The 23276-nt window shown below is 36.6% G+C and overlaps 1 protein-coding gene across 1 annotated transcript in view; it reads left to right on the forward strand.

The window, feature by feature from the left end:
- Positions 1-4201: 4201 nt before the first annotated feature.
- LOC118747146 (band 7 protein AGAP004871-like) overlaps positions 4202-23276 on the forward strand; it is a gene marked incomplete at its 3' end in the record, with an annotated part of 339213 nt that continues 320138 nt past the window's right edge. Inside the window, exon 1 of the mRNA XM_036481133.1 lies at positions 4202-4431. Within this exon, the coding sequence (XP_036337026.1) occupies positions 4381-4431 (51 nt within the window). The remainder of the gene's footprint in view (positions 4432-23276) is intronic.

Genomic DNA, 23276 nt, shown 5'->3' on the forward strand with positions numbered 1-23276 from the left:
GAATGCGAATAATGAAACAATAATAAAACGATATCGAATGATTTGGATAATATAATATCGGCATTTCGGTCGATAACAATAATGATAAATATGTGATTGAACATATCGATACCACATATATTTTCATAATAAGAGCATGACCTTATCGGTAACGGGGTTGATTAAAATATGTAATACCAGGCCGATAAACAGGTATGGACGTACATTAGGGTCCAAGAGAAAAAGTAAAGTCGGAATTTTATTGCTCTCTGTTTTTTTTATTTCGAAATCAAAAAATATTTGGAGATCGCTCAAATAATTATTTTTCGTTCAAATGCATGAATAAATGATTTCTTGTAAATCAATATTTTTCGATCGTAAAACTCTGTTTCTCTTCAGGAGACTTCCAGTAATAAAACCTAATTATTTATTTTACCTTTTTTTAGTACTAACGATTTATTAAATTTCCGACTTTACTTCGTCTGGCCCACCCTAATATACATATATATATCGATACATCGATCGGGAATATTTTGGATATTTGGAGTATTTAAGGTTATATGTATTTGAAAAATGGAATGTACCAATAAAATGCCGGAATGGTATCGAAAATATTTCGACAATGATAGAAACCGGAAATTTGTACTACGACCAAAAGATAGAGCATCCCCGACTTAGTAATTTATCAAATAAAAAAGTTTTCATTCGTTTAAGCAGTGCAGGATGATTTGAAGTTCGAAGATCATTTAGAGGTTGAAAAAGGCACTTTTGAGAAAAAATTACGGTCTAAACCGGACGTACGTAGGTAATGCCACCATAATATAGAGCATCCCTGATTTGGTAGGTATATTTTTGAGTTTTTCAATAGAAATATTTCACTCCATTTTTGAGGGGGTAGGCGGTTGGTCTAGGACACCCTCGATATGGGACGATTCGCCACAATCGGCCCAGAGCTCTGACCAAAATTTCAGGCAATGAAAATTAGCATGAAATATGGCAAAATACTTGTAACCTTTCAATTAAAATGTGGCAAAATAAAAAATTTAAAATGGCGTCTTTACTGCTACGCTTTAAATACGCTCTTTTCGCGAAGAACCGCGAATAAACTTAATAAACGCTTTCTACAAGCGATGACTAAAAGCTAGTTCACGACTTATTCTACAGTTTTCCAGGTAGCTAATTACGAATGTGAAATAATTTTTTTGAATTCAAAATGGCGGATTACACTGTAGGAAAATCTCGAGTTTTGAAATTACACAAAAAAACGCCAAAACAGATCAGGTCATTTTCCCAAGTTATCTTAATTTTTATGAAAAAAATTCAAATTTTAAAAAGGAAAAAAATATAAAAATAATAGCGGCCTTATTCATAAAAATAGTAGCTTTATAAAAGGTCTATAAATTGAAAAATGTATGAAAACGTCAATTTATAAAGCTCTTTAAACCTACACTATTTTTTATGAATAAGGCCACAAATTTGTTGGAATTTTTTCATCTCTGTCAAAGCCTTTTTTACCAAAAAATCTAGCTCCTAACGATGACAATCAATGAATAACTCAATAAGTTGTTAATGCTCAAATGAAAATGTACAATAATTTTTTGTTTGAAATTAAAGCAGGAAACAATGTTACTCATACGCCACAGCGTACATGGGCCTACTCTTAGATGGCGTATGAGTAACGGAAAAAATAAATTCGCATGTTCGTAGTACGTGGCGTATGAGTAACATTCTCATCTCTAACAAAGTATGTAGTAATTTCGTTGTTGATAAGCGGCGCTCTAACGAAGTTAAGGAAATATTTTTTTGAATATATTGGTAAAAACCTGAATAACAAAAAATAAATAAAAATAAATATATCGACCAAAAATTTCACACAGCTTTTTGATAATAAATTTATTAATATCTGGATAACAAATATGAAAAATATATCTTACCATTGATCTAAGAAATTATCAAACAATTTAGCTATAGTTACATATGTATACATATACATATGCATACATACATATATCGATAAGTGTACTCTCACCGTGAACGATAAATGCGTGGAAAGTATTTTTGTAACTTACCGGTACATTGAATCTTATCGACGACAACTGATGCTATAAGTAACTTGGCAAAGTAAGTTTGTAAGTTATCGATAAATGTATCGATTATAATAAAATTAACCGAAAAATATAACTATATCAACAATAATTTCCATCGATGTGCCGATAACCGAAACAGAAAAAAAATATATCGATTGATCGTAGAGGTTATCGATCAATTTATCCATGATATTATCAGTGAATTTATCAAAAGTTTTATGAATGTACAAATAAATACATAAATTGATAAGTATATTAGTGTCATGATCGATAATCGAAACGTTATCGAAAAATTCAACGACGAAAGTTGGTGGTATAACGTAAAATTCGCAAAGATTTATTGATGTATATAGATCGAAAATTTGATCGCCACATTTAGCGATGACACAATTGATATACTTATCAATAACTAAATGCAAATGAATGCAAATATCGATAAATTTTTTGGTTAGTTATCGAAAAAAATTTTCAAGTATTTATCGATAAATTTTTGAAAATGGCATCGGCACAGGGCGGACTGCTAGCCTGGCCTGAACTCTTTCCTCTTTTAAAGCTAAAAGTTCAAACTTGACGACAGCTTGAGTTAAAGCTTTACACTAAGCCAAGCTACAAGTTTAATTTTAATGTTTACTACACGCCTAATTTATGTCTCTGCGCTCTCCCCTCCATCCTTTGGCGAATTTCATATTTATTTGCTTTTTATTGCGGCCATTGACTCGCCGCCACTCTCACTAGACGCCTGTATTTAGGTATGCTCTTTTGCGCGCCAGAGCGCATCAAACAACCGCTCGCCCAACGCTACTCGTTTTACCGTTATACACTTCGACAACATCCAACATTCGTCCACATCATTAACATCAGCTCTAGCGCCATCATCAACAGCCAGCCAGCCAGCCAGCTACCATCGATGCGACAATCTCCGACTTCTTTACGACTCTCGACTCGACCGACTCAACTCGAGTACCATAGTTTGGTGCTTCGGCACCTCGGTAGTTCGAAGTAGATTTGTAGGCTGTAGGGTTGGTAGGTGGCGCAACACGCATACACTTACAAAAGCATCTTGCTCTAAAAGCAGCATTTGCAACTTTCACACGCTATACAAAATGTGTGTGTGTTTGTGTGCGAGTGTGTCCTTTCGATTTTTATCATATAGACACGTTAGCTTCTTGTCGAATGCTCAGTTCGACTTGTGCACTGACAGAGGTCGCGCTGTGTTTGTAGTGTGACATTTTAGTTTTCGGCAGCTGGTTTGTGTTGTATCCGTTCTACATATTCGTACATACATTTATATTTAGGAGAGTTTGATGGTGTCTGGCTGGCGTGTTGAATATAAAACTACAAATAAATTTTCAGTTTGGATTTACTTAGTTTGAAGCTGCACTTGGTCCATTGGCCGTCGAGTGTTTTCGTTGGCAGTACATTAGTATTGGTACGCGTATGTTGGTGTGCGGTTTGTCTGTAGAGAGGGACTCAAATTTGTGGCGGCGATTATTCAGCGAGTTGGCGGCAGCAGCACACATCTAGCAGCTAAGGAATATTGTGGCACACTCCAGCTTTGCGTATAAATTTGCGTAATTCGCGTTGTGAGATTAAATTGTTCAGCACATTCAGTACAAGAGCGGCCGCAAGGTGAGACGTGCTGTGATGGTGCGGTTTGGCTATTAGACGGAGTTAGTTGGTTTGGCACTGGTTGAGACCGCTAGTTATTGGTTCAGTCAAGGTATGATTGAGTTCATCGCACGTTGGTGTGTGTGTGTGTGCAGCGTCAGTGCAGACAGTAGAAGGGGCAGAGTCAGCGGCAGCAATGGACGCAGCGGAAGCAGTGTCGAAGTAATGTTCTAGAAGACAAATAACGAAATTGCAAACTGCGCAGTGCGACGACAGCAGCGAGGTGGGGGGCTTGTGTGTCTGTGTGCGTGTGTGCAAATCGAGCAAATAAGTATTGCAAACAGTGTAATCACAGTTAATCCGTGTTCAGCAGTGCTCTTCAACAAGTGTGAAAGTGTATAAAAGGTTGTTGCTTTTTTCTGGTGGCTACCAAAACCATTGCAGTAGCAGTTTATGTAAATTACCTGGGCACAGACTGAGTGACGAGAGACTTAAAAAAAAGTTATAAAATCGAATTATTTGTAAAAAAGGATTTTTGTAAATGCTACGCAACTAAAAACTTTTTCACTAAACTAATTACTTGTAGTGTTAATTGTATATACATAAAATTTGCCTAAAAACAGCAAACTCACACAAAGGTGCCAATTCGAGAAGCTTGAATTTGTGGACGAGGCAGCTTCAATTTCTCTGGATTTCTTAATGAATCATGGTCGAAGAGTTTCTGGAGAAATTGCCTGAAATTGACACACGCTACGAGGTGAGCCAAAGCAACCATGCTCATATATATACATTAGGGCGGGCCAGTATTTTTTTTTTTGGTGTTTGCCAAATTGCGAAAATATGTTTCCAAGAAAATGTGAAAATTTTTACTGTTGCGCCTTCTGATGGAAGTTTTGGGAGAAAAATAAGTGCAGAAATGGATTCCGTATTCGATGTTTTTATAAAAAATTTAAGCACTTTTTTACGACACTGCAACAAATTGCTAAGAAACCCGTTTTCGCAATTTGGCAAACTACAAATTGATTTTATACCCATTATTTCTTCGGAAATTTTGTTTAAAATATCACGTAGAATACTTCTGGCCTATACCCGCATAGTCCCATACAATTTGACCTGCCCTAATATACATAAATATATTTAGTACATGCAGTGACCCTTTGCAGTTACAACTTTTTTCTTGTTTTTTTATAAACGTAAAATATGTTTATATGCTTTAACCAAAACCATATAAATTGAAGTTTCAAACTTTACATAAAGTTTAGAAAAATTCAACAAATTTTCATAAAAATTTCGAATTTTTTAATCTGAATCTGTAGAATATTTTTGCGTATATAGTTTTATACTCACAAAATTTAAGTAAAATAAAGTGCAAGTTTCAAGTGAATAAAAAATTTGTTTTTTAAATATTTTTTTTTGCGGACTCGTTTGCGGTTTTTGAAGCCAATACAACAATATTTAAAAATATTTGTCTGTCTGTATGCTTGTACGCATATCACTCGAAAACTAATGCATAAGATTGAATGCAGTTTTCGCCGATGAATTGCTAGAAGTCTAACTTAAAATATAGAAAAAAAATTGAAAGTTACCACCGTTTTCAAAATTGCAATTTATGTAAATTAATAAGATAAAGTAAATATTGCAATTTGGCTGTCAAAAGAAAGAGGTTTAACATGGGTATCAAAGTAAAGCAGTTTAGGATATTTTACTGCCGAAAATTAAATTGATAGAATAAACGAAATATATAAGCTAAATAAGCTAAAAGGTTTAACAAAGCTTAATGTCGGAAATATTTTTTTTAGGCGGGTTGCCACCTATTTGAAAAATTTAATTCAGTTAAATTTGCATGATAAAGTAAGTATTGAATTAGTAAACTTTCGATGAAAGTACGCGATGGTAGACTCGAGTTATAAGATTATAAATTAGATTTCCAGTAGTACTTTACCTACTTTCTAAATACCTTCGAAAATATACAGACTAACATCCACATTCATAAAAAATAAAGAATGCTTCATAAATCGAAAATTTGTTTTAAAATCCTACTTTATAAAGCTCTTTAAGTCTATTTTATTTTTTTTTATGAATGAAGCCATAGAGTTTTGGAAGGGAATAACAACACAAAAATATTTTTAAGATGCTGTGAAGCACGCCGGGTATTTCCTGGTATTTTATAAGAAACTCATGTTTATATGAAAAAGTGCAAAAATCGGTTTGCAAAAGAAATTAAAAATCAACGCGATTATTTAACCGCTTGAAACTTGCATTCCGTGAGACTTAAATATTATGGGCTATAAAACTGCATATTCAGAAATGTTCTTAAAATTCAATTTAAAAATTTCGAAATTTTTTTGAAAATTTGTTGATTTTTTTTTTGAATTTTGAATACATTTTAAAACTTCGAGTTATATGGTTTTGGCTAAAGCATTTACAATATTTTTGTAAAAACAAAAATTTAACTTTAAAGACCTTGTGAATATTAAAAAAAAAATCTTCATGTGAACACTTGTGCGCCTCACTGTAAATAAAAATTTTCAAATTAGTTTCCTGTGCCTATTGCGTTGGAATCCTTGGAGTAGTCAGCATTTTTCCGATTTCCTACATTCTATTTCAATTTATTTAGGTACTTTTCATCCGGTGTGAGTTTGTTTATCCTTTTTATATTGCCTCACTGCTCTCAAGTGCTCAAGTATTTGCGTTTGCTTTTTGTTTGTTGTTAACATTTTTCTAATAACAACAAAAGTATTGTGCCAGTAGCCAGCTAACTGTTGTGTTTGCTCAGCGTAACATGTTGCCCTACATACCCAGCTTTATTTGCATCCACAACCTACGTCAACCTAACAACAATTACCTGCGTTTCCGCACTACTTCGCCTAGCCAGAAGTTGCATTCCCTACCTCAACATAACTACATACATTTCTTTGCTGGTATGTATGCCCTCCTACGCCAATTGTCCACCCCCCACATTCACTCCCATCACCTCACATATCCTCACAACCCCTTTACAGACTACCTCATCCACTCTTCCGCACCTACATCTTGTCAACCTGCTTGCTACCCCCTCCAATATGCTCTTGTCATTTATTTATGTTTTGTCATTTTTTTTTTGTTTCCTTTGTTCTTTTTATTATGTATGTCATTGCTGTCTTTCCATGATTTCTGTGTGCTTGGCTTTGGTGCTGTCCTGTCAAGTGCAGCTTGAAAGCAGTAAATTTGCATTTATATAAATAATAAAAAAACTGTTGTATTGTTTGTGTCTCACTTTAATTGAGTTCTGCTTTTTTTCGGGATTTCACCTTTGCAGTATTTATGTATGCGTGGGTATGCATCGGTAGGCAACAGTTACTGCTAGCTGTATGTGTATGCAGGTGGTAAGGCAGTATGTGGAGAGCATGTTAATGGTAGGCTGAAAATGTCTAATTTATAGATTTACTAGCTGACTCGACGAACTTTGTCCCGACCAAAATTGATTTTTTTATTGAAACATTTAGTCTAACGTTTTCACTAAAATTCACCATTAATTGTCTTTATTCTGTTCAGTCGCCGTAAATCAAGGACCGCAATGGTTATGGTGGCAATTTGACTTTGATGCCTGGTGTCTCCGAATGACTTCACTTAACGATTTTTTGCAATAACTCGACTCCAGCGCCACCTTGCGTTTTAAGTTGTCGCGATTATAAGGCAACTTGGATCAAAAATATGATTTTTAGTAATAATTCGACTCCAGAGCCACTGTCGATAAATTTTTTCCGCTGCAATATTTCTATTCACGTTACCAATACATGTTTTGAATATTAGCCAGATCAGATCGTAAATGAAATTTTTAGTAGTAAATCCACCTGGCCACCTGGCGTTTAAAGTTGTGAACCTAACCTATACAGGAACCCAGTAAAATACGTAAAAAGGATCCTATGTGCTAATCTAGGCAAAAAGCTACCTACGTAACAAATTTTAAGCAAATCGGACCATAATAGGATTTTTTCGAATAGATCGGTCCCAGGTTCACCTGCCGGAAAAAAGTAAATTTTTTAAGGCCTGAGTCTAGGCCAGATTTGTTGAGTCGTCCCAGACGTGGGTTCTTCCGACCATCTTTTGTTTGTCTTCTCAACGAAGTATTTCCTGAGCCATGTGTTACAGGTAGATAGGGGTATGCCCGCTGCAGGAGAGGAGTTGACGTCAGACAGGTGGTTCCCTTCCTCACAACCTCGTCCGCCGCACAATTACCTTGAATTTCTCCGTTGCTGAGAGGACTTAACTTCTCATCCACCTACACAGTCCAAAGTAGCATCTGTTGCCAAGAGATATTCTCCGTTAGATTTGAAGGCTGGTATTTTTATTGGTGTTGTCGCTGGATCGTTAAAAACGAAGTCGTCTACTTTTTCATACTTGTAACTATCAACAGTGATGTGAGTTCCATGTCGCGCGTGCTCTTTTATTGACGTTTCTTGTTACGCCTTTTTTATCTTCCCTACCATCAGATTAAAGAAATCACATGAAAGGTATTCGCCATCTGCAAAACCTCGTTTGGTATCAAACGGAGGACCTTCCCAATTTTAGTGGAGGTATTTCTCAACGTCATTTTACACAGTCGTATTAGTTTCGCGGGGCTAGCGCGGTGGTGTAGTATTTGGCAGTGCGCGCTATCATTCTGCAGGGCCTGGGTTCAAGCCCGGTTCAACTCAAAATCAAAAAATAAGAAGCTAAAAAGTTGTTTTTCTAATAGCGGTCGCCCCTCGGCAATCAATGACAAACCTCCGAGTGTACGGTTCACTACGTCAAGACATTTATATCTCGTATCCCTGTGCAGCGACCAAAACCCCCGTTTGCGAGCGAGCTAAAGTGAGAAGGCGCCCAATGAAAAAACATGCCACGACAAACCTGGAATATCCGGACCTTTAATGGAGAAAGTGCCTCTGCCCGGCTGGTTGGATTTCGGAAAAAACAGAGGCTGACACCAGCGCCATCCAAAGAATGCCATAGATGGGGCAAGGTAAGTTAATCGTGGAGTCTTGCGATGTCTACCACAGTTGCAATGTAAAGAAGCGCAAATTCGGTGTAGAATTTGTGGTGGGAGAGAGAAAGGTCGCTAATGGACTGCGGCTTATCGTCTTCGCTAGTGTCCGAAACATTCAGAGAAAAAATATGCCGCTTAGTCGCTATGACGAGGTACGATAGCAAGTGCGGCGATGTAGAGTTGATAAGGTGCATGCATCCACTCGAATTCTGAGTATGACACAACTGCAAATCAACGTAAGAACTACTGAGAGAACAGTAAGATGAGGTTTAAACTGTTGAAAAGAGTTCCGTGGAGCTGTCACTCGGCCATACCTCTTCCATCCAGACCAGAAACTCAAGCCCAAAGGCAGAAGTGAAAAAGCGCGCTACATAAAGACGTAACGAGATGGGCGACAGCGAACTGATGAATAGTGGCCGCCGCTGGGACGTATACGAATTCCTCGAGAGGATCGGAAAACTAGCCGAGTGCTCCCGCATACAACTGAAAAACCTTCTCCCAACCCTACGTAGGTACGCCGCGGGAAGACGCTTCAAATTATATCGCGTGCGAAGACCGGAAATTTGCTCATGGGCTGCATTCCGTGCAGAAGTGGAGCGCTTCTTTCTGCCAAAGCGGCACATGAACTAGCTGGTAGATGTCACCATCCGATAACGAAGACAACATAGCAGGGTGAAAGCGACACTCGACTCTGGATCGGCTGAGCTTACATCAGAATTTGACGAATCCCATCTAACAAATGGGCGCGCGATCAGCCGTCTATGCTTCGGATGTAAGGTCTTTTTTAGAGTATTGTGTAAAATACTAAAGCCCACCGTCAACGAACTAAATGTGTACTCGTCAGTGTGACTTTAGACCTGGAAAATTCACAATAGTCCAGGTATTAACACTACGCCAAATCTTGGAAAAGACTAGAATCGGCACGTACCATCTATTTGTCAATTACAGAGCCGCTTGCAACAGCACGAAATAAATTTGAATGAATGGAATCAACTATACCGAAAAGTTCCGAAAAAAATCTTAAAGTTTCACGGAAAGTAAAATTTCGTGAAAAGTCCCAAAAATTCTGAAAATTCAGGCTTTTAAAGTCATGAAGAAATCATGTTTTACACTACAATTAGAGAGGATTTTAACAGGTGTGACATTTTCACAAATGGTCTCAAATCTAAAGTTTTCTAGTACATACATACATAACTTAAAAAGTTTATTTTTGGTTAACGCGAGGTTCCTCCGAAAAATGTCTCTTTCACAATTAGCATGGTATGTATTTATTGCTCCCTACTCTTTTGTTGTCACTTACAAGCTTTGTTTATGTGTGTGTGTACGCGTCTGTTTGTATTGAAAACCGACACAAAACATTCAGTTTGCACGACAAACCAATTCCTAGTAGCTGGGTCGGTCGGCTAAATTTTAGTTCATTTCATCTGGGTGACCTCAATAAAGACTACAAATTCTAAATGAAATTGAAATGTAATTGATGGCCGGTCTGTGGTGTTCTGACAGTATTGCTTAGTGTCCTGGGGGACTAGTTTAATGAATCTCTGGTGGCATCGGGTGAATTATTGGAAATGAATTTGAACATTTTTATATGAATTTTGGTTTCAAATTGGAGGATGAGTGTCTAAAATGAAAAATAATTTAGTGAAAATAACAAAAGGCCCCAAATGAAAAGGATCAAAGGAATGCAATACTGTTGGTTGGCAAAGCAAATAATTGATATTGAAAATAAGAGTGCATAAAATCAAACATTGCAAGGTTAGACATTACTTTTGCTTTGAAACTTTTTGCGACTTTTATTTCAAATTTTATTTTGCTTTATTTGTGCACAATAAGCGCAGCTCTTAAAAACAGGACAATGAATGCCTAACTGGAAATTAATTCATTCTGACCAGATGCCTTATTCCGTAAATCTATGATGGTGAGATTAAGAAACGAATTAAAATATGTCTTCAACATTAACTGATCCGGAAGACCTTAAATTCGACCAAAAAAAATTTAACAAAACGAAGGGAAGGAGAGGAAGTATGAGGACAGAACATTTCAAATTTCGCTTTAACCCGCAGGCAAGTACTTTGTCTACTTGTCTATTTCTAGTAGTGTCCCAGAAGTATAATTTCGGTTTCCTCTCTGGTAATGTGATTTATAATTTTCTGGATGGTCGTTTTCAAGGACCTGCTGCAGGAGTTTGAAATATTAGGAAGTTCAGCTTATCGTCTAGGCTGACTACTTGGCATTCATCGGCATAGAAAAGTCTCTGGATACCCTGTATAAACTCAGTACGAAATTAGTCCGCACTGTCAACAATGAGCTATAAAGTGCCCAATGTCTAGTGGTGGCATTCCATTTGTATCCTCTGACCAGGTCGAGTATTTCAGTGTGGTCCTGGAAGCCAAATATTTATTGAAAAGCGCTATGTGGAAGAGAATCGGCCATATTTGGAAAATTCAAATTCATACCTGGAGATACGGATCGGTGCACACCAAAGCTAATTTCGATCGCATTCTTGTACACACACATCCCGCCCAGGGAGTTAACCTCTGAAGCCGAGACTTAACTGAAGACTTAGTATTTTCAGGGATGTGTCGAAATGGGACGGCAGGGTTAGAGGAGGTGTATTCTATGTAACAGGAACTCTGCGTAATTTTTTGTAGCGTATTACAGTTACAGATGTCCGTTATAATTGAGATAGCCAATTGACTATTCAGCAGTGTAATACCGATTATAAGGGTGTAAATAACTACCCTCACAGCCAAGTGGCAATCACTGCCTTATGATCGTTCATGCTATGATGGAAACTAGTAAGGGAATGTCCAACCTTTTTCTCGCTCAATTGCTTGAAGCTACTCCCAAATTAACCTCATCAGGATTCCAGAAAATAGTGACATTGCATAAAACTGCAAGATTGCGCCATATACCAGGAGCGCATCCTGGAGGAGAGTGGCAACATTCTATCCGACGTAAACTCGGTCAGACCCAGAGCACGTCTTATAGTGTCTTCTCACTTCAATGTGACCAAATTTGCACAGTTCTGCTGTCAGGACTTTTTGTTGGCAGCGAGGGTTGAGGTTCAAGGACAAAAAATTGTTGGAAATATTGCATTATTTCTTACGCGTACTTTCAATACTTGTGAAATACGGCGAGTAACGGAACGTTGGGTTGATCATTTGTTGTAATCCTGTTGCGCAGAGTAAAATCTGGGGCAGCAGCAAATGTAACGCGAGGGTAGATCGGATTTTCGAGTATATTCTGTCAAGTCGGTTGAATATCTTGAATGTGGGCACTAAGCCAACATTTGTTACGCCCAGAATACAGAAAGTGATTGATACCCTATCTAACTTTCGGTTAGGAGGGTCAGTCCTAAACTGGAGAGCCTTAGGGAAGATTCGCTCTCGGACCACAGGCTCGAAAAGGTTTGTGCATCTCGTCCATATATTACCCGTAAGCCTGTTCCCTGGTGGAACAAGGAGCTTTATAAGTCGAGGGGTGAGTCGAGAAAGCTTCCGGGCCCTCAGAACTAATTTATAAATGCACTGGGAACGCTAGCACTGCACGCAAAGAGAGTATACGAGGCTAATTCACTCTGCCGAAGAGGGCTTCTATTAAAGACTACTGCAGCAGAATTGAAACCTTGGGTCAAACGGTTACGCTTGTAACAGTTCTGAAAAAGGACAAAACCGCACCGCTGGGTTCACTTAAGAAACCTGAAAGCTCTTTAACGGGCACTAGGATTGATACTCTCTCTATTTTCATCTAGAGACTCCTTTTCCTGGATATCAGGTGGCGGTTACGCCTTCCTCTCCTTCTACTGGAGAGGGAGGGAATGCGAGAACCACTGTGTCAAGGTGTCAACTGGTTTGTTGCCAGTACTGTGGCGAATGAAGATGCCTTAAAATATGCTTTTGTGTCTTTTGACCGGTCTGGATGGCATCCTACCTATTTTACTTAAAGAACATGTTGATTTTTTGTTGGCGACATTGAAAAAGATTTTCCACAGCACTTGCCTACATAATACAAGCTTGGACGCTGATTGAAATCGCCTTTATGCTAACCTAAGATTGACATCCTGAATGTTAAAATGTCTGGAAAGATTGGTAGAGTTGCGTATTCCTAGGGAGGTACTCTCATCACATAATATGTCTTTGCAAAATCTGGTTGCCACAATTAGCAATGCCATCAATAGGAAATAATTCACCTTGGGAATTTCTTGTATACATTGAAGGTGCAGAGTTAGAAGGGCTGCCGTCGGGGTGATGTGATTATAATTCTTAATTTTTAGCAAATATGCAAAATATTTACAAAAATATGCAAAATTAACTCACTTTCCCCTATAATGAGTTTCTAACCAGGTACGGATTATCCGTGAAGTTAAACATAAATATGCACTTGCGTAGTTTTCCGAGCTCTATTCATAAGAATACTTCTGTCGAAGCACGTAAAGCCAAGTTTCTTACTCCAATCCTTTTGGAGCACTTATTCAAGAAAAGAAGTCGACTCTCGCCGATGTGTGGGGCTTCAACAAAGGCGATAAACCGTCCCCCGAACTGGTGCTATTTAGCTGGTGGGCCATATTTTTCGTTTCTTTGACATCTGTATGTCTTAGTACCAGCCTAAGCGTAATGGTACTATGCCGGTAATGTTCTCTCAGCCTCAATATTATTCTACCCATAGAGAGTAGCCTTACATGACTTCTTAGCTGCTTGACTATCCGAGTAGACCGAGTATGTTCGACAAGTTATAGCAAAAATTTCTGCCTGAAAGACAGTAGTTTTGATATCAAAGATAAACGCCAGCTGTATACGTACTAATTTGGAAAATATCCTGGCTCATTAAGAGTCTTTTCCTAACAAAGAGTGGCTTCTGATCGCCGACACAAAACAGTATTTTTACTGAGTATGAACCATTGCCACTTCTAAAGCAGAAATTTCGCCAACTTTCGATAATCGAATGACGTGGTGCTTATAAATTTTGCAGGCGGCACACCTTCATTTTGCGGTTAATTACTGAGAGTTTTGCCAGATGTCTGAAATAAGTGGTTCACATGTCCATAGTTACATCAAAAAGTCGGACGATGAGACAGGCGAAAATACGAGAACTTTCTAAGGATTAACTGCTTGTAGAAGCCGCTACTTAGTGCGAGTACTACAGATATGTATATTTTTTATTTACCAAGGCTGTGGTGCATACGTAAATGTGCAGGTATTAGGTGCATAAGTATTCTGTTTGATGATCGATAAAAATGAAAAATTCATACGCAATTTTCTTGCACGCTTATTTGCTCTGTGAATAAATTTAAAATTTATATTTTTTTTAATTTGCTTGCGTATCCATGTGTACTGCATATCGCACACCGTCTTCAAAAGAGTCACAACTCAAAATAATACGTTTGTCAGATAATGCAAAAAACTATTTCTTAGCCCGTGATCATCATATGGGCAAAGGCGACTTTACCTTAGGTTTTTTTTTTAACAAATTATAACAAAAATTTGCTCCAACTTTTTGCCGGAAGACAAATAAAAGCTCTGCGTACATTTTTAGCGCTTAATCTCAAAAACGCCAAATTTTGAGTTGTGCATCTTTTGAAGACTGTGTGCGATATGTGTTTGTGTATGCGGCAGCTGATATCGTCATTGCGGTTCTGTCACTGTCACGTCTCCCATTGTTGGTTGCTATGTTAGTGTTTGTGGCTGTGTGTGTGGCTACAGTGTAAACTTTCAATTTGCCTGATAAACTTTTTGTCGCCTGTAATGGGAATATTGACAATGGATAACGTTGTAAATGTCATTGAATCGTAGTGAACTATGTAAATATGTATGTACATGTGTATGCAGACATAACGGCAATGCGAAAGACTGCTGATATTTTGTGCTGAACAGTCGAAAGTGTACGTGCTAAAAATAAATGCGTAAATAAATTGGCTGAGAAGAAAGTTTACAATTGTTGGAGAGTCAAGGAAAGATGAAGAATATTTAACTTATTTAAAAGTTTCTTGAAAGCGCTTAGCTAAGATATCTTTCAAAATAAATCTAATTGATCGAGTTTATAAGAGATGAGCAAGGTAACTCACAGAGTCATACAAGTGGGTTTAGGGATTAGGATCATTTTTAAAGTAAGAATAAATATGGTATTAATATGAAATTAATACAAGTAGAAATTAAGACTCCATAAAAGAAACTAAGAATGTTAAATTTCTAGAACTATGTATGTGGTAAAATCTACCACCAGCTGTACAAGGCCAAGATAACACACTCTGCCAATTTACTAATGCTGTGAAAGCAGCAAGGATGGCGGCTGTCTAATATCTGTTGTTTTTGTAATATCATGAAATGCTCCATAGAAAAATGTTGGCAGACGATCGATGAAAATATCTATAACAAAAACATAAAATATCGATATCAAAATCGATAAAATAATACAAATAAAAATACCGATAAAAAAGTCGATAACAAAATCAAAGACAAAATCGATAACAATATTCGTTATAATATCGATTACAAAATCGATAAAAATATCGACAACAAAATCGCTAAAGCTATCGACAAGTTCCGAAAATATTGATAGCAAAATCGATAACAATACCGATAAAATTTTCGATAGAAATATCCATAAAGTTCCCAGATTGGGTCTCTGTGGTTCTAGCTATACGGTTTATTTTAATCTTTCTTCCTCTATTTTAATCTTTACTTTTGTTGGTATCCTCATCCTCATCTTTTTTTTAATATTTATCTTTGTTTTTACTTTTATATTTATCAATTTCTTCATCTACATATTCATAATGGTCTTTTTCTAAGCGTTATTCTTTAGTCTCTTATTAGCAAGTACTTGTTAAATTTTTACCATTTGCATACATTTAATAAACACTTGATTCCGTCCAAACCATTTCCGTGTGCAACTTCCGTATGCAATTTCCGTTGAATTCACCAATTTACTCCCAACCAACCAACCGCCGCTAAAGAAGTTTCACTTCAAAAAATTGTTTTCTAATAGAGGTCGCCTTTAGGCAGGCAATGACAAACCTCCGAGAGTTTGGAGTCGGCGTAAAACTGTAGGTTCCTCCCCTTTGTGTGACAACATCAACGCGCGCGCCAAAAGCGGAGGAGAAGCTCGGCCAAACACTAACAAATTATGTACGGGCCAATATATTATTAGCTGAAAAATCAAGCATTCCCTACTAGCTTTTAATGCATTTTGAGCGAGTTCTGTGTTTGATTGTGACTTGGCTATCAGTTGAGATACGAGAAGTTATCTCCTTTGTCGCCCCTGCATACAGATCGGATGTTGCCATTGTCCATGCTTCTGCGCCACATACCAACACGGGCATGATGAGTGACTTATTGAGTGTGGTTTTCCTGTGTCGATAGAGGACTTTACTCCTACTGAGTCCAAAGAGTGACACTGCGTTGAATTTCGATACTGACAGGTTCCCAAGTAAACGAAATGCTCCACTTTCTCGAAATTATAATTGTTAACAGTGAGGTGATTGCGCTGACTGTTTGTTTGATGACAGTTGATATTTCGATGTCCTCGTTGACCATCAGACCCAATCGCATGAGCCATACCTACGAATTCGATGGGTGCTATGAAAAGCGTAATGTTAAGAACCATAACGCTCACGGTTTTGAAGGAGGACGGCCAGTGTACCGGGCCAGATGTGTACTCCAAAAATCATTATGACATTCTCTTTACTTTCATGGAGCCCAATCAAATACTTTGGCTTTCATTTTGTAGTTTTTACATTAATTTTGAAAACGTCAACCCAACGCCTTTAAGGATCAGGTGTCTTGTGTCTTGTACTTTCTGCTAGCCTATATCAGTGCTGTCTTTGTAGGTTTTACAGCGTGTCCACGGTTCACTAACCAAATTACCATGCTCAAGTCTTCCCGGACAATTTTTTACGTCAAACCCTTTTTTGTATAAATCAGCATCCCAATTCATCCATTTCTTCAGGATCTCGTAAGGAAAATTGAAGTTCCTCAGGTAATTTCACACAAAAGAGTACACCCATCTGCCTCAGGGTTACAGATAAAAGGAAGGGCTGCGATTAGTTTGGTGGTTCTGTGTTTTCAAAAGTATAATCAATGCGGACAACAAACGGCCAAAAGCCTAGTATAAAGATTAGGGATTCTGAATAAATTCCTCATGAACTTTCAGATTATGTTTTCGGATTTTTTTTTTTGGGCAGTTCGGAATTTTCGAAAAGAAGAAACTCTTGATTTTTAAATTACTTTTTATAAGAGCCTGAAAATTAAAAAGCTAAATTTTTTTGATAAAAAAACCGAGTAAAAAGAGCAAAAAATAATCGTTATATATATCTAGCCTAAAAAAACAGCCCCTATATCTCTAAAATGTTTTGTTATTATAAAATTCTTCACTCATGCATATTAGAAATTATATGTAGATTCTACATATTCTCCCCTAAATTCAATAGCGTCTTTTACACATCAGTTTTGCTTAGCAGACCAAAAAGACCATTTACTTAAGGTGTCATAGGAAGCCAACCTCAAGTGATATAATATCTCAAGGTAAGCATTACACCATAAAACTCGTAATTACACTCGAGAAAAATGAAAGTATCATTTACTTGCGTTTACATCTCTATGTCATCAAGAGCGCTCTCATAAGTATATATATTTATTATTTTCATACTAAATTAATTTGCAGCCGAGATAAGTATACATCCTACAATTATGTAAATACTACTTACAGCACACTCATTACATTACCTTTTTTTCAGCATTTCATTACACAAATAAACACAAATAGTACATTGTGCAAACATATTCGTGTAAATAACGGTTTATTTTTATCCATTTGACATATCTTTAGGGGGAATCAAAATCACAATGCATAACCACAATAATTACGTATACGACATGCTGGGCATTTCGCCCATTAAGACCTTGATGCTTAGTAAATACCCCTGGAGGGAATGACATGGCACAGCACGAGCGTACATAAATGCTAAAACACATATATATACATATGTACATATGCTTGTGTTTAAATATGTACTTAGTAAATATTAGGCAAACCTTCATATTAAATGAAAATTACTGTATGTATGTGACTATAAATAGTACATGTATGCTTAACGCGCTTTAATGACAAAAAAAGGCAATCGACCACAAATTTGTATGACATTTGGTCACATATGTACGTTCGAAAAACGGCTGTCATCTCATGTCACACAAACATACAAACTTATCATTAGTTTGTAAATAAATAAATTCCACGCAGTAATTGTGCAACTTAACTGATTATGAGAACTAGTTTTAGTTGCGAAACTACTTTCTTCAACTGTAACAGCACTTTTTGTTGAAAAAAGCTTCATAAACGTATTTGTAGTAAAAATCCGTGATTTTTGACTCCAATTACTTGGGAAATGTGGTGTGCAGCCTATTGCAATTGGCAGGTGGCATATTATATTGGCTGATGAGTTAGTAATAACAATCTGCGCCAGCTAATCTGGTTCAATAGGGAAGAAGCTGGAATCATTGCATCTTGATGGAGTAGAGATTTTATGAAACTGGAAAAAGGGGATCTGAAAGATATTTTGTATACCTAAGAAAAGTCTTTAACCATGACTATGCAAGATACCCTCAATTTCTCTAAGAATGCCAGTGAACCTTGGTAGGAAGATTGCTAATTCTAAGTTGTTAGACAAAAGTGCTCGAACTTTTGTGGCAGATGTCCAGTAAGTAACCAGATATCTGTTATTTTTCAAACTATAACATCCTTCTTAGTGAAAGAATAAACCATAAGTGTGGTCCGACTACTCCACACTATTGTACTTACTGTGTTCTGAGTTTGCTCAATCAGTAATTACGAGCATCGAAGAAGACCAACTAAAAATAAAAAAAGGAAGTGCGCCTTACGTTACATATCTAGTTTGTCTCAAAACCAATATGCATAATATACATACATACATACATCTGCTTTTGCTTAAGGTTGTATTTTTTGTCTTTTTTCTATCTAGATCCCAACCTTTACCACGTTCGTTCTAATTACATTTATGTTCTTCTCTTTTCCTTTACATTCATTTTTATCCATCCATCAAAATATCGATAACAAAACCAATAAAAATATCAATAACAAAATCGACAAATTCGATAAAATGTCGATAGAAAAATCTATAAAATTATCGATAGAAAAATCGATAAATAATCGATAACAAAATCTATGACAAAATCGATTATAATATCGATTACAAAATCGAAAAAAACATCTATAACAATACAGATGAAAAATTCGATAAAATTATCGATAGCAAAATCGATAAAAATGTCGATAACAAAATCGATACAAATATTGGTCACAAAGTCGATAAAAAAATCGACAAAAATATCGGTTATCGATAAAGATATCGTTAAGGTCCGAAAATATCGATACCGAAATCGATATTAATATCGATAAAAATTTCGATAACAGAATCGATAAAAATATCGATAACAAAACCGATAAAAATATTTATTATTATATCAACAAGTTCCGAGAATCCCGAGAATTAATAAATTCCCAGATGAGTCTCCGTGTCTCTATCTATATCCTTTGCTCTATAATTACCTTTATTTTAATCTTTTTTCCTCTATCTTCACCCTTACTTTTATCGGTATCCTCATCCTCATCTTTTTCTTTATATTTATCTTTGTTTTTACTTTTGTGTTTATCATTTTCTTTATCTACATATTTCTCTTTGCCTTTGTGTAAGTAAAGTGTTTAAATTTACCTTATCTTGCTTTTTGCCTTTATTTTTACGCATCTTTCTTTTTGGTTTTATTTTTACCTTTGCCTTTATCCTTTTCTTAATCTATGTACGTACAAACCTTTAATTTCATTCATTCTCGTATTGGTCTTTTTCTAAATGTTATTCTTTAACCATTTTTAGCAAGTTTTTGTTAGATTAATAACATTTGCATACACTAAGCACTTGATTCCGTCCCAACCATTTTCGTGTGCAATTTTCGTTGCACTATTTCCGTATGCAATTTCCGTTTCACCATTTCCGTGTGCAATTTCCGTTGAATTTTCCAATTTACTTCCAATCAACCAACCGTCGCTAAAGAAGTTTCACTTCAAAATATGTTCCAGCTCCATAACAACGGTTGAGGTTCCATCTCGTGCCAGCTCAATGGAAGCTTTGGCAAGGCAATATGGCGGCCGACTCTAAACTATGCAACGTTCGTGTGGTAGCATACAGTGGACAAAGCTACAGACATCCCTTCTGATGATGCCAGAACACTGCATTCATAGTGCGGCCCAGATGCTGCCAGTAAGGGTGATTCAGACGTGAGTACACGAACTGACGCTTGCTTGATGCTTAACCTCCATATAGGCACGTCAGATGATACATTAATACAACAACCATTTGATATGAGACTGTACAGACTGGCAATAAACAGGGATACTGCTACCACCTATACAGACTCCCGTTCTGTGGACGTCGTCGTACGAATCCAATCACCACTTCTGGACGCTAATGCGCTTAAACTACCAAGGTAGACCCAAAATGTCGTCTTCAGACTACGAGAAGGCCTACTAGTCACAGATGTTTGTACATCCGGCTAAAGCACATATTCTGAGAAAGCGGAACTCTTCGCTGTTGGGTATCAAATATTGCGTAGAAATGGCGAGAAAAGATAAAATAACTGCAGGGGCATGACAAAACAAGAGACACTACGACCTAAAAGGTCTTTTGTATCTCTAGAAATTGTCCTTAACCCAGTATGCCCAAGACAACCTCGGTTTTCTTAATCCCAAAAGGGTCTTGATAGTGAGGCTCCCTATTTCTAAGAAACTGGTAATTGGAGCATCAAAATAAATCAATCTTTGTGCATCCAAGGCTGGACAGTCACAAAGAATGTGTTGAAAAGTTTCCTCGTCCTCAAGGCAGAGCGGGAATTCCTACTCCACGATAACACCTATGCATTGCATATGAAATCATAGTTGGTGGTGATCAGTGCATTTCTGTTTACTTGCACCACATTCGATCTATTGAAAGGGTAGCCAAGAGCTTGGGTATTGGCAGGTTACCCGATAAAATGAAAATAAAAAGTTGGAAGTTTTTGATGTATTTAAATCTAATTGGGACTAGTTGCCGTCCTAAGTGGCACACTTTCTTTTAAGTCTTCATACAAGCCGCCTCCCTACCGGGCAATGAAACAAATAAGTTTTAGCAGAGTCAGGGCTAAAGCCACTAATATAATCATTTTAGCCGCAGTGAGTGGCAGAAATACGAATTAACCACAACGCTTTCTATATTTGTTCTCGGACTCTTTCGTTGTTTCTAAAGCTTAGTATTAGCTAAACAAAAATAAACAGCTGGCATTGTGGAGAAGTACTAAATCGAGAAAAATGGGAAAATAAATATGTAGTTGCGTAATTGTATTGTTAATTAATTAACTCAACTGCTAATGAGTTGCTGTCCACTTCTGCAGTTAAACAATTTCCGTTGAATTAGCATCGACAGAGAATCCGACGGTTGACAATGAGGCGGAATGTTTATGCTTTGGAAATTGATGAAGTTCCAGTGATGAAGGTATAACAGTTTAGACGCGAATGACGATTTCCGTGAAATTGAAGGGTATTAAGCTCAGTATATGTGTGTACGTAGTCAAGGCTATTCAAGAGTCTAGCACGTGGCCTTTTCGTATTGTGGTTTGAATTTGTGGTTACTCCGTAAAAAAATATCCATTTATTTATTTCTTTTGGGATTTTATTTGAAACGGCGATGCTTGTTGTTGTTTTTCGATTTTTTCATTTGGTATTTCTTTTCCTTTTCATTTCTGCTTCTGTATTTGTGTAACCTTGACGCGTTGAAGCGTTTGAAAGATAGACAGCTGATAAAAAAAGAAATGAAATATTGTGGCTTTATATTAAACTTCCATTTCATACAAATTCGTGGTGCAAATGTCGATGCTATTATTATCGTAGAAATAATTTAATTTCGAACGTTTGATTTCTTTTGTGTTAGAACTCATTCAGAAAATGTAAGATGATTAATGAAACTGCCCGCCCTTAAAGCAATGTTTGTCTGTGACCGCAAATCTTTATTCAATGAAAGTATGGGAGATGACACTGCCAGAGATAAACTGAACGCTTGCAAGAAAACCTAAAACAAAACAAACAATTAGTTGGTTATTTGAAACCTGGACATGTAAGACGTATTATAAATGTGAGTTTTTGAGTAAGTGTGTTTGTTTGTAGCTCTTTCAGGCTAAAATAGCTGCACGTATTTCAATGAAATTTGGCGCGCTTATAGGATATCACCTGGACTTATACATAGGATATCTTTTGAAGGGGGTTGCCACTCTTTTTCGAAAGTTAAAATCAATTATTTATCAAAGTTAGATAAAATGCTACAACAATGTGGGTGTCAAACAAAAGCAGTTCAAAAACGATTTATTTCGAAAATATTTTTGAAGTGAGTTGCCACCATTTCATAAACTTAAAGTCAATTTAATTAACTACTTAAATCAAATATTTTAGTATGGGTACCAAATGAGAAAGCTTTACGACAAATTTATTTCTAAATATTTTTAAAGAGTGTTGCCACCTGTTAAGAAATTCAAATACAATTTACTTTAAAGGTTAAAAGAAATGTTTTAATATGGGTATTAAACAAGAGAGGGTTAAGAAAGCTTTCTTTTGAAAAATATTTTGAAGAGAGATGCCACCTGTTTAGAAATTGAAAATGGTTTTAATCGAACCTACTAATATTATAAATGTGAAAGTTTGTGAGTTAGTGAGGGTTTATGTTTGTTACTCTTTCGTGCCAACACGGCAATGAAATTTGGCACACTTATAGGATATGAGCTGGATTATAATATATATAGCATATTTTTAAGAAGAAGGTTGCAACTTTTTCAAAAAATATAAAATCAGCTATTTGTTAAATTAGGCTGAATATTATAACAATGTGGTTGTCAAACAAATGGTTCAAACATATTTTTGAAGAGAGTTGCCACCTGTTCATAAACATAAAATCAATTTATTTAACTATTTAAATCAAATATTTTAGTATGGGTACCAAATGTGAAAGGCGAAAAGTAAAGTTAAGAAATTCATAAACAATTAACTTAAACAGTCAAACGAAATATTTTAATATGGTTACCAAACGACAGAGGGTTGAGAAAGCTTTCTTTCGAAAATATTTTTGAAGATAGTTACCGCCCATTTAGAAATTTGAAATCATTTTATTCGACAAGTTAAATGAAATATTTAAATAGAGTTATCAAACGGGAGGGGTTTTAGGAAGCTTTGCGGGCAATTTCCGCCTCGCCCCATTCAGTGTTATACCAACATCCGTTTCGTTTTAGTCTGCAGGTGGCATTTAAGGACTTCCCACGTATGAAGACACAAAGTGAGTGTAAGTGCAGCAGTGCGTGAAGAGCACTATACACTATTCAAAAAAATTAAAGTTAAATAAAGAGGCTAACAAGCAAGCATTTTGGTTCTTTACCCCAATATTTTTTTCTCGCCAACGTATACCCCCGTCGAGTCTCCCGGGTCCAGCTGGACCACTATGGGAATCACTGGTGTAGATTAAAGTGGTTTTCTACCCATTCCTTCCTGCTCGGGAATTTTGTGAGGAAGTTTTT

The sequence above is a fragment of the Rhagoletis pomonella genome, unplaced genomic scaffold (genome assembly GCF_013731165.1).
Source record: "Rhagoletis pomonella isolate Grant_MI unplaced genomic scaffold, Rhpom_1.0 Rhpom_scaffold_00011, whole genome shotgun sequence".
Lineage (NCBI taxonomy): Eukaryota > Metazoa > Arthropoda > Insecta > Diptera > Tephritidae > Rhagoletis > Rhagoletis pomonella.